Source organism: Cricetulus griseus (genome assembly GCF_003668045.3).
Source record: "Cricetulus griseus strain 17A/GY chromosome 1 unlocalized genomic scaffold, alternate assembly CriGri-PICRH-1.0 chr1_0, whole genome shotgun sequence".
Taxonomy (NCBI): Eukaryota; Metazoa; Chordata; class Mammalia; order Rodentia; family Cricetidae; genus Cricetulus; species Cricetulus griseus.
In genome coordinates, this window is record NW_023276806.1 from 28,191,970 (window position 1) to 28,204,450 (window position 12,481).

A 12,481-nucleotide genomic window follows, 5' to 3' on the forward strand; every position below is an offset into this window, starting at 1 on the left:
AATCGGTTATTCCTCAATTAATCAAATAGCTGGTGCATCCCTAAAGTAGTATAAAGTGACACACTGTGTGAAATCAATTTTTCTTTCCAAAATCATTAAATCCAGTAGCCTGTGACTCTATCCCTGCTAATTCTGGTACCCGTCCTTTCATCCTCCATTAGCTTTGGCACGCCTAACAGGCTGTCAGGAATAATTTCCCAGGACGTAAATAATTCAGAAATTAAAAATTAATAAATAATAACAGAGAACTACTGGGAAATAGGCTGGGTCAATTAGTGCGCTCCACATTCTGTTTCTTCGCAGCAGGGGGGACAGCCACAGTCGTTACTTGAATCTTTCCTTCCATTCTGAGGTCTGATTTACAGCTCTTCATTATTGGATCCAGTCAGACGCAATTACTTCCATCACTATCTCAGCTCCTAACTTCAAAGAAACGAGCGTTTTCTCGTCTGCTTTTTTTCTCCTTGCAGCAGGCTCAGCTTGACATCCCTGGAATTTCTTCCACACAGACTAATTAATAAGTCTTCCACTTATCATATTCACTTCTCTTCTTTGATGTGCTACCTTAGTCAATCATCCCATTTAATTAGAATTGCAATGATAACTTTACTTATCTGGTGGCTAGATGTAAATTAAAATAACAGGATTTTAATTCTCCTCTGGATGGGGTTGTGACATTTCTGAAGAAAAAGTTTCAACACAAACATGATATTATGTACTTTTTCACGTGGGGGTGGAGGCACATTCTGGAAATTTATTTGCCCTTTGTAACAAAATAGCATGACTGTTGAACACCAAACAGTGGAAATAAGCACATCCGAATCGTCTACAGCATCATCTCACCAAGTCTTTCCCATGAAAAAAACTACCTTGATTTCCATTAAAAAAAAAAAAAAATTAGGCAAAGGCACAGATCTTGTTTTTCACGGGTCTTGTTTTTCCCAAAGGCAGTGTCTACGTTTCCAGGATAAACACAACCTCAGAAAACCATGGCTGTGATCCACCAACACTTTTCTCCCTTGCTTACAAAACTGTGACTCTGCTGTTTTCCAACTTGATAAATCCTAGGGTGCTTTCTTTAGGTGCCTCAAAGATGCTCCAAGGAAATGAAACAGGCACATTTGTAACAAGAAATGATCACGAAGGGTTGAAGCTGGGCAGTCAGAGAGACCAGAAAGCAAAAATCTCTTTCTTTTCAGAAAACAACACTAAGGCCAGAGTTCATAGAGCACCTACTATGCGCCAGCCTCAGCCTATGCCGCACCTCTCGTTCTCAAGGGATGTCCACAGTGTACTAGTTCCCACATAACTGATACAGAGACAATCTTCAAGGTTAACTAGCTTTCCCAAGGGCACAAAGGTGGCACGTGAACAGGAAGAAATCAAAAGAAACAGCATGAGAAAATCAGAGCTAAAACCGCTGAGCACATACGTTGAGGCCTTCCATGGTCTGCTTCCAACTCTTGGCCAAATTCCTGCCTTCTCTAGTATGTTAAGCCATCTGTAAGAAATCTCCTGGTGTTAACCCACTGCAGAGTTTAGTACATGCCTTTTATGCCTTTTTAAATAATACACATTTGCTTAATGTAGTTCCAGTGGCTTAGAGATGTTGACAAAAATTTGGCATTGTGACATGTTTGTGAAATAGTCCCATAATTTCAACTCACACACATCCATTTCCTTTAAACAGCAAGTAGAGAAAAACACATAAACAGTAGTCTGTATGTATGCATATATACATACACACTTTGGAATACAAAAACACAATTTTCCCATGTTTCCTTACTCCAGGACTAACAATTTTAACTGTATTTTTTTTTTTAAGTTACTAACAATAGGAACATCAATGTGAGTTTCCCATAAGTCTTCTACCCTCATTCTTTCAGCCACCCCCACCCCCAGCCCTCCTTGACCACGTCCAGTTAAACAACAAAAAGGTTAAACGACCAACAGAAACTTATTTCATTAGCAAGAGATGAAACCATTGCACCAATGCTGTTTTGAAGCTAACCCTTTGGGGGATTTCACACAGTTGTTCTCTGACAATAGAACTTGGTTCATTTGCTACTTAAGACATGATTATTTAAATTAAAGCTAATTGGTTTCCTTACTCCCCTTTAGGGCTTTAGGCTCAGAAACATTTCTATTAAAAAAAATCTAATTTGTTCTCAAATTCCTATTTCTAAAACCTAGAACGTTAAATGCTGGGGTATTTTAACCCTTCATAGGGAAAGTGCTCCCTAAATTCCAGGACAAGCTAACAAAGCTGACTGCATTAAAGACACAGTAACACTGTCAGAGAAGGGCTCAACAGGGATCAAGAGAAAAGGCCAGCAGTGGCAATACAATGACCAATGGTATCTGTGAGGTTCAACGATGGGGCCTCTCCTTATAATTTAATATTTTCTTTGTTTTTGGAGTTTGTTGTTGTTTATTTATTTGAGACAGAGATTCTCTGTGTAACAACCCTGACTGGCCTGGAACTAGCTCTGTAGACCAGGCTGGCCTCAAACTCACAGAGATCCTCCTGACTCTGCCTCCCAAGTGCTGAGATTAAAGGCGTGTGCCATCACTGCCCAACTATTTTAGTTTTTTTATTGAGAACCAAATAGAAGCTGTGGCTACAAGGGCTGATTGACAGGTTAGGATCAATAACGTGGAGAGGTTGGAATGCTGCAAATCCAGAGCTAGATTATCTTAGAGCATCTTCAGCCCCCTTAACGGCCATTTACTGCCTTCCTCTGTACCTGCCCTCCTCTGTGACCATTCGGTAAACCCTCTGGAATGTACAGACAGACCACTAGTGCCCACTGACCGAAGGGCTAAGAATGCTGTCAGATAGCATCAGAGGCTTACACGTCTTCCCCACATGCTGTAACATGCCTGCCCAATGCACCAGCCAGTGTATTTGAAAGGTGTATTGTTTTGTGGATTTTTTGTTCTGTTACTATAAAAAGCTCATGTAATTGCTAGTTCAATGGAATGTGAACATTTACAGAAATCTAATCCGTGTTCTTGGGCCATGGGCACTCAAATGCAGCTCCAGAATAAACCTCCCCTTGTTCCTTTAAGGTGAGAGCTGTTTCTTTCATCGGCATGCTCAACATGAAGTCTTTAAATGAAGGCATGCCCAAGCAAGACCATCAAACCAATGACCTATTTTAAATGCTTATACCCAGTCAATTCATGTTTCCAATGCATAAAATGTATTGTGGTAATCTAACTGGTTCCCCACAAACAACCAGCTAATAAAATGCACAGCTCAATGGTACACTACAGTTGCTGGGCCAGTAATGGTGCAGAAGTAAAAATGTTCTACGCTGAAGACTTTCCAATCTCCCTATCTCAATAAAGACAAACACAGTCCTACTCAGAAATAAGATTTCAAAAATTGTATCTTTTGAGGCTCATTTCAAATAAAAGACTCAGTTTCACCTTGCCTTAACTGACTCTATTGCAACCCAGTCATTTAAAAATGAGTGTAAGCCAGATGGATGGCCTGTGCTTTTTATCCCACTAGAGGCAGGTGGATTGCTGTGAGTTAGAGGCCACCTCGGTCTATATACATCTGCTCAAAGAACCTCTAGTTCAATAACAATAAAAATAACAATAAAAATACAATAAACATAACAATAAAAAATAACAATAAAATAACAATAAAAAATAAGCCGGGCGGAGGTGGTGCGTGCCTTTAATCCCAGCATGTGGGAGGCAGAGGCAGACAGATCTCAGTTCCAGGCCAGCCTAGTCTATGGAGGGGAGTTCCAGGACAGCCAGGGCTACACAGAGAAACCTTGTCTGAAACCAATAATAATAATAATAATAATAATAATAATAATAATAATATAGATGAATCTTATAAACATTAGCTTGAGCAAAAGAATCTAGGTGAAAAGAGATGCCATGTATATAAAGTACAGAAATAAGAGACACTGTGAACTGGTTAGTCAGTATTGTGTTGTTTTTTGGACAAAGAGGGAAAAGGACGAGGTAGAGGACACATTTGGAGTGTTGATCATATTGCCTTAATGTATGCATTAAATTTGAGAACTTTTATGAAGTTACTTGCCTATTACTCATGTAAACACTTAAAGTTCTGACTTCTAAAGAATCTTAGAAGACAAGGCTGGAGAGATGGCTCAGCAGTTATGAGCCTTTGCTACTCTTCTAGAGGACTGGGTTCAATTCCCAGAAACCATATGGCAGCTCACAACCATCCCTGAGTCCCATTCTAGGGAATTTGATGCCATGTTCTGACCTTTGTAGTAACCAAATATGCAGGCATCACAGACATACATGCAGACCAAACACACATACACTTAAAAATGATCTAAAAAGGTTTTTAAAGAATCTTTGTATAAATTACTAAAAGTTATAGAGGAATTTACCAAGATGACTGAAAGTAAATATACAGCCAATTACAATTCTAAATACAAGCAAAAAAAAAAAACTATAATAATGTAAAGGGTACCATTTGAAATGAAGTTATTAATTATAAAGAGTTAAGAAAATGTGGAATGTGTAAAGCAATGACATCCTGGCCAGTGGAACAGAATAGAAAGCCAGATCACTGATCAATAGATGTAGGTAGCTTTGGTTGAAGACAAAGGTTACATATTAGATTGGGGGCAGTAAAAATCAATAATTGAAGTTGGAGATAGCTATACATGTCTCAGGGTTTCTATTGCTGTGAAGAGACACCATGATCATGGCAATTCTTATAAAGGAAAACATTTAATTGGGGTGTCTTATATTTTCAGAGGTTTAGTTCATTATCATCATGGTGTGACATATTTTTTATGCTAACAAAATTAATTTTAAAAGGAGGTATAAGCAAAATTATCCAGGGATACAACAATCAGTATTTCTAAATCGTGTGAAATGGAGTGGGTTTTTAAAGTAACTATCCATATACTAAGAAAACTGATGTCAAAACCAAAAAAATGAAGAGATGGTGATGAAGATGTGGGTGACTTTCTTTGAGACAGAGTTTCTTTGTGTAGCCCTAGTTTTCCTGGAACTCACTCTGTAGATCACGCTGGCCACTGCTTCCTGAATACTGTGATCAAAGGTATGAGACACCACTGTGGGCCCAGCATATTTTAAAGAGGTTATGGAATCTTTTTTAAGAAGACACAAACTGCACAAATTCAATGGATGTTGAATTTGATCCCATTAAAATTAACTTTTATCAAAAACCCTTAAAATTACATTTAAAAATTTAAATTATTAACTATATTTTAAGTGCATTGGTGTTTTGCCCCCCTGTGTGTCCAATCTTGGACTTAGACGGTTGTGAACTGCCATGTGGGTGCTGGGAATTGAACCTGTGTCCTCTGGAAAAGCAGCCGGTGCTCCTCACCACTGAGCCACCTCTCCAGCCCAAAACATTAAAAAAACGTTAAATCTCAAATGTCCACAGTCCAAACCAGAAAAGTATTTTAGATTCACCTTTTAGTTTTACCAAAATCATAAAACCATATAGAGAAATTAATGCAGAGATGAACACGTAACTAAATGAAGGAGATTAATAAAAACTAATGAGGGGCTTTTGAGAATTTTTACTAAGATTTCTTTATTTTTCAGCAAGACTGACCAATGAAAACGCAAACACAGTTGAAAGAGAAGAAAACTCACACAGCAGGGTTAAGTATACAACCTGGGAAAATTACAACAGTAAGACCATTTTCTATAGGACGGAGGGGCGTGCACGGAGACGTACTGGTGTAAGAGCTCCCGTCTCCCACGGGCCTCTGCCCAGCAAAGTCTCTCTAGAAAGAAAGAGATGGGATTCTAGGGGAATGCATTTATGCACTCAGTCCTTTACTCAAAAACTACGCCTCTCTGTCTACACCAGCCTTTACGCGATGCCTGCCCCGGGGCCAGAAGAAGGGAGTCCAGAGTTGGAAGAGGAGGCTGGAGGGGGAGAGCCGTGTGGGAGCGCTTTCCTGGCGTCTTGACTAGGATGGCGGTCATGTGGCGAGTTCATTGCCTTTGACGATACGATGAAAACTAAAGAGGCAAGTGGGAACCTTCACACGGACATTTGGAGGCTGCGGGCCCCCTCCGTCCGCGTGCAACCTGACCACCCAGGTGCAGCCTGGAGTAGCTGTTGGCACCGTTTGGGGCGCGCTCGCTCCGTGTGAGACCTCTGGGTTACGGGCTTTAACTCCGGGAGGCCTTTGATCGTGGCGCTGCAGGGCCACTTGACGACACCTCCCGTTTAGACTTCCAGTTAGCCAGCAATTAGCAAACGCTGGCTTCCACGTCCGAGTCTGTGCGCGGCCTCGACGGCGGGAGGGAAGTCTGGAAGCGACGAGGGCCCAGGTCGCCTGGAGGGACGGCGGCGGAGACTTACACCCAGTCTAACCACCCTACGTCTTCTGTCGGGGCGTGGGCACCGCTCCCTCGCCATCTACTTTGGTCTCCACGGCGACGCGCCGCCTCACGTCTCGCGTGACGTTCCCGCGCGTGGCGACAGAACCGCCGCCTACGGAAGCCGCCCTGCGAACGCGAGGCCCGCGCGTCCGCTTCCGTACAACATGGCGGCGCACCCCGCGACACGCCTCCTTCCCTGACACACTTCCTGCCCTGCGCAGTCATACTTGACCTCTGAACTCGCCCGCCCCTTCCTTTTCCTCTTCCGGGGACGCTGCTTAGAGGTATGGTGGCTTCTTTCTCCCCGGTGTTGGCTCCGTGTACCATCCGCGGCCATCCGAGGGGTCGGGCGGGCGGGACGTCTCGGGGGACGGTGCCGCAGCTTCCGTGAGGGTGAGGGGCGCGGAGAGGAGTGGCTGGCGGGCGGGCGCTCGGCTCGTAGCTTCGGGAAGCCCGCGGTCTCTGCGGAGCTTCCGAGGCGGTGAGTAGCCGGAACTCGGCCGCCGGGCCCGGAGAGCGAGCGGCTCGGGGCGTGCAAGTAAATCGCGCAGCAGTGGCGACAGTGGAGCCCCCGGGCGGGCGGGCGGGCGGGACGGCGGCCTCCGGCTGCCCCTGTGGACGTCCGTCCGTCCTGATGGTTTAGGTGCCTGACGGTTGGGGTCCCTTGAAACAAAGCGGGCGCTCGCAAGGTTAAATCGGGTTCGCTTGGCTGCACTCGGCTGGCCTGTGCTGTGTCGCTGGGGTAGCTCGCCTCGGAGCGAAGTTGCGGGCGCCGAGCGTGTTTGTGAAGCTCGCGTGCGGAGAGCTTCTCCAGCATGTTGAGGGTCTGGGTTCCCAACGCGTTGGAGGGTCGTCTGTGTGCTGTGCACGGCACGAAAAGGAGCCCGCCAGTGGATTTACTTGCGGGGATGCTGCTTTGGAGCAAGACCTAGGTCTAAACAGGTAGCATGTGCCCGCACCATGGAGGGTGGGCTAGTTAGTGTCTAAAGGGTAGTGGCAGCTGGCTCTGTTGCCAGCAGATGGTATTGCTGAGGATTCACCTCAAGGGTCGGTCTCACTTCTCTCCCCCCCCCCCCTTAAATTGGTGTTTCTCCGGCTTTCCTGGTTAGTATTTTTGTGTAGACACCAAACAAAACAGACTCCTTGGTGAGTGAGCCCTAGTCAGGATTTCAGCCAACTCCATACTTGAGACAACCAGAATGAAAGTGTTGCCTGTTAGTCATCGCTAAATGTTTATAGTTTTCTTAAATGTGGAACTCTTTAGAGTGCACAAATGTGTATGTAAGTGCGTAAGAATCATTGTGTGGTCAGGCGTTGGTGGTGCACGCCTTTAAACCCAGCACTAGGGAGGCAGAGGCAGGCAGATCTCTGTGAGTTCGAGGCCAGCCTGGTCTACAAGAGCTAGTTCCAGGGCAACCTCCAAAGCCACAGAGAAACCCGTCTCAAAAAAAGAAAAAGAATAGTTGTGTGGTGATGAAGTTTGATTTACAGTGAAAAGTGATTTCTCTTGAATTTTAGGCACTCAGAATGGTCCAGCGTTTGACATACCGACGTAGGCTTTCCTACAATACAGCCTCCAACAAAACTAGGCTGTAAGTATTTTTTCCTTTTTTTAATTTAAAATACCCATTTTCACCTTCTCTGTGGTACTGAGCTGCTCACACCCTCCCTTCCTAGGTCTCGAACCCCTGGCAACAGGATTGTTTACCTTTATACCAAGAAGGTTGGGAAAGCACCTAAATCCGCATGCGGTGTGTGCCCAGGCAGACTTCGAGGGGTGAGTAACTTTTGGGAGTATCAGTGCCTCGGTGGGGAAGTGACTGAAGGCTGCTGATTGCTGGGGTGACTGGGAATTGTTACATGTCCAGGGTCCACATCTTCCAAGGGTGTAGGTCATTTTCTGAAGTGACAAAATGCTTCTCACACGAGGGAGGCAGTACCCTATCCCGTCTGTAACATGGTTTCCCCTTTGCAATTGCTACTAGGAAGTGTCTGCTTTTACTTAAGCATCTCTGGGTAACTGCTGCCTTTTCCTTGCACAGGTTCGTGCTGTCAGACCGAAAGTTCTTATGAGACTGTCTAAGACAAAGAAGCATGTCAGCAGGGCCTACGGTGGCTCCATGTGTGCCAAGTGTGTCCGTGACAGGTGAGTGTGGTGCCTGAGACACTCGTGTTTCTCTGGGGCTGCCTGCCAGCTGATGGATGGGCGTTGTACAAAACTCTGATGCTCATGTCGAATTTGGGGGGGCATCTTTAAAATAGCTTTGGTTTTGAGAGAAAAGACAGGAAGTGGTGAGTTAGTGTTTGCTAGTGTCGGCACCTGGGGAGGAGATGTAGGGACAGGTGAATTTTAAAGCAAAGCTGAGAATCATTTAGTAAACTACAGACAGACGACGGAACAGCAGAGTAAAGGAAGCCATTCCTGTAACAAGATGAGGGTTTACATGGAAAGAGGAGATATGCTTTCCTTGCTATGTGGTGTGAGCTTGCCAGGGAGGGGGGCTAAATCTTTGGGATATTGGAATCGTGAGTGAGGGTGATGGGAGAGAGTGGTAATGCTGAGCAAGGGCTGTCAGTGCCGTGCACTGGGTGAAAGTTCAGATGCCCAGAAAGGGGCAGTGCCCAAAGTGTCCACAGAAAGAATGAATGAGAGGGTCCAGGGACGGGTGGAGTTTGGACTGGTTTGTTTGGGTAGTAGTTACAGAATGCTCTAGCCAAGTGTTCAGATCAGATTTTTGACAACAATCTGCCTGACCTGTTTTTGGAAGTAGTTCATTAGGGAGTGAGGCCTGTATATTAATATAAATGGCAGGGCAAATATTCTGTGAAACAGGTGAATTGAACTTTGTAATATAAAATTTAAAAGAGAAATTTCATGTAGTTGAAAAAACTGGGTGGAATTTGAGGCCAAACCTGAATGATAGAAACAGAAAGGGTTTTCCAAACTCTGGTACGGTAAGGACGAGAAGTGAAGTGGGGGGTGAGGTACTAAGGTCATGAACTTTGAGATACAGGAATTTGATGTTGGGCATATTTGCTTTATTTCCTACACAGTCTAGATTTGGGCCCATCTGTTAAGATGGTGCCCTTGGCTCCATTCTTTACCCCTGAGTTCTAGTTTCCAGCAGCTGGCTGGTTTTTAGGGGAAACATGTCCTGGATTCTGCTGCAGGAAATGTATTAGCCAGAAGCTCTCATAACTGATAGTCCAGTTGTCTTTGGGTATTGTCTTTTTTAGGTTTCCATTGCTGTGACAACACCATGACCAAAGGCAACTTGGGGAGGGAAGGGTTTATTTCATTTTGCACTGTAGGTAGCCGCAGTCCCATCATAGAGGAAAGTCAGGACAGGGACTGAAGCAGAGGCCATGGAGGAGTGCTGCTTACTGGCTGTGTCCGGCTTCTCAGCCTGCCACCTTATATTATAGCACCTAGGACCACAGACCCAGTTGGCACTGCCTCATTCATTTTCTTGATTGAGGTTCCCTCTTCCTGTAGGAGTAGCTTGTGTATGAGTTGACAAAACTAGCCAGCACAGCCCACTTTATTTTATAGTTACAAAGCAGGCAAGACTACTAGGAATTAGAATTGCCATCTGTAAAAATTCATCAGTGTAATCTCACAAGCTGTGGATATTTGTGCAATTTTCATGACTCTTGCTCTGCTCCATCTTGTAGTGTTTATTTCCTGTGTTAATGATAATTGATATTTGTTTTTCTTCCTAGGATCAAGCGGGCTTTCCTTATTGAGGAGCAGAAAATTGTTGTGAAAGTGTTGAAGGCACAAGCACAGAGCCAGAAAGCAAAATAAATCTGCAGCTTTTTAAATAAAGGTCAAAGCTTGGTGTGTGGTTCTGTTATCTGTGATTTGTTTAGTGGTTAAGAACTAATTTATAGGGGCTGGAGAGATGGCTCAGAGGTTAAGAGCACTGGCTGCTCTTCCAGAGGTCCTGAGTTCAATTCCCAGCAACCACATGGTGGCTCACAACCATCCATAATGAGATCTGGTGCCCTCTTCTGGCATGCATACGTAGAGGCAGAATGTTGTATACATAATAAATAAAATCTTAAAAAAAAAAGAACTAATTTATAATTGGTTGCTTTCTCTGAAGAACAATAACTGACCATCACAGTTTCTGGACTCTTGGGTAGTTCCTCTGATTAGGAGTGGCTTGAGAATGGTCCCACTAGACCATTTCAAAGTATTTCCTTTACACCACCAAACCAGAAACCTCTAGCTTCAGCCTTTGTGGAATGAAATTTTTTAAAACAGTATTTAAATTTTCTCTCTCTTTTTTGGGGGGGGTTCTGATATGGGGACTTTGAACACCTTCTTGTATAAAAAACCCTGGGTGATTCTCAGATTCCTGTTAGATTGATATTTCGGGTTGGGACATTAAAATACAACTTTATTTTTAGGTTGATGGTGGTTTGAACAAGTTTATGAGGTTCTTTAGTGCTGAGAGAACTAGCACAGGTCCAAGAACTATACAAATCCCATTTTTTTATATTTTTTTGGTTTTTCGAGACAGGGTTTCTCTGTGTAGCTTTAGAGCCTATCCTGGAACTCGCTCTGTAGACCAGGCTGGCCTCAAACTCACAGAGATCCACCTGCCTCTGCTTCCCAAGTGCTGGGATTAAAGGCGTGCGCCACCAATGCCTGGCTACAAATCCCCATTTTTATTTCCTAATATATTTCTTTTATGTTGCCTCTTGCCGGTCCCTCATTAGCTGGTCATGTGGCATGTCTACAGAGGAGGTTTTTCATGGTAACTTCGGTAAAAGGCAGAAGTCTGCCGCTGGAGAGATAGCTCATCACTTATGACCAATTGCTGTTCTTGAAGAGTTACTTAGTTCCTAGTACCCCTTTGGGAAGTCATAACTGCATTTGGGGTTCCGTGGCATTGCTTGCATGTGCTGCAGCTAGTGCTAGTTGGTGGCAAACGCCTTTAATCCCAGCACCTGTGAGACAGAGGCAGGCGAATCTATGAGTTCGAGACCAGCCTGATCTACAAAATCTAGTTACAGAACAGCCTCCAAAGTCACAGAGACCCTGTTTCAAAAAGCTAAATAAAATAGAAATACGAATCTTCCCTCAAATTGATAACTTCTAAGTGATACTTTCCGTTAAAGGCAGGGCTGGAGAGATGATAGCTCAGCAGTTATGAGCACTTGCTCTTGCAGAGGACCTAGGCTCTATTCTGGTTACTTACATTTGCAGGTAAACATTCCTCCACAAAAATTTATAGCTCAGACTGAGTTGAACTTGAGGCTCTTGCTTGAACAGAACCCCTTCATAATGTCCCAGGTACTAAGATTCTAGGTATGAGCCCCTTTGCTTGACTAGGTAAAGTTAATTGGCAGTTTGCTGAAAGGTAATGGGCTCCGAGTAAGTGACTAACCTGACATCTGAACATTGAGTTTAAGTTGAAAACACCTGTCTGTGTCTCCCTGACAGGTACCACTGTTGGCCCTGAAGCCTTCATTCTCACCATCTCAGATGGGAACATAGATAACTGTTGCTGGAGTATTTGAAGACTGTGTCTTATTTAAAATGTAGTGGGCTGGGCATTCATTCTCTTTGTCCCAGCACTCAGGAGGGAGTTTGAGGACAGCCTCCATTACATAGCAACTGTCTCAAACTGAGGATTGGGGAAGGCTGGATCTGGGTGCCTTGATTGATAGCAAAGGGTTCATTACTATCAATGTTGCTGACAACTGAGATTCATCAGATGCCCCATGACCACTTATGGGAGTTGAGTTGCTAGGACAGCACAGTTACTTTGTGTCAATATTAGAGCATTTTCATGGTTTGAGAAGTGGCTCGGAAAATACACTGCAGGTATGGCCTGAGTTACAAGCTTCAGCACCTATAAAAGCCAGACAAGATGGTGTTTGTTCTGTAGTCCCAGTTGTGGATATGGGAGGGAGGGCAGGTGTAACAAGTGAAGATGCCAGAGGCTTGTGGCTGGCCATTGTAGCCAATAGGCTCCACGTTTAGTGAGTGACCCTGTCTCCTATGGTGGGCAACAGCAGGGTGATACTCAGTACTGGAAGTGCACGCGAGATCATTTAAATGGGAATCTAATTGATAGACTTGCCTTGT

General features: G+C 44.3%; 1 protein-coding gene across 2 annotated transcripts; it reads left to right on the plus strand.

Moving 5' to 3' along the window:
- Positions 1–6,586: 6,586 nt before the first annotated feature.
- On the plus strand, positions 6,587–10,226 carry Rpl34 (ribosomal protein L34). Of its 2 annotated transcripts, none has more exons than XM_027395713.2 (5): positions 6,587–6,662; positions 7,897–7,970; positions 8,056–8,155; positions 8,421–8,524; positions 10,102–10,226. In XM_027395713.2, the coding sequence occupies exons 2-5, from the start codon at positions 7,906–7,908 to the stop codon at positions 10,184–10,186; spliced, it is 354 nt and encodes a 117-aa protein (XP_027251514.1). In that variant the 5' UTR covers positions 6,587–6,662; positions 7,897–7,905; the 3' UTR covers positions 10,187–10,226. The 2 variants fall into 2 exon arrangements, with proteins under 2 accessions (XP_027251514.1, XP_027251515.1); XM_027395714.2 differs by lacking the exon at positions 6,587–6,662 and adding an exon at positions 6,819–6,859.
- Positions 10,227–12,481: the final 2,255 nt, after the last annotated feature.

What these genes read in the sequence shown, in the direction of transcription:
- Rpl34 (XM_027395713.2), top strand. Translation starts at nt 7,906, where the DNA reads ATGGTCCAGCGTTTGACATACCGACGTAGGCTTTCCTACAATACAGCC. An exon ending in GCCCAGGCAGACTTCGAGGG is followed by an intron (nt 8,156 to 8,420) that starts GTGAGTAACTTT and finishes TTCCTTGCACAG; the next exon opens with GTTCGTGCTGTCAGACCGAA. An exon ending in GCCAAGTGTGTCCGTGACAG is followed by an intron (nt 8,525 to 10,101) that starts GTGAGTGTGGTG and finishes TTTTCTTCCTAG; the next exon opens with GATCAAGCGGGCTTTCCTTA.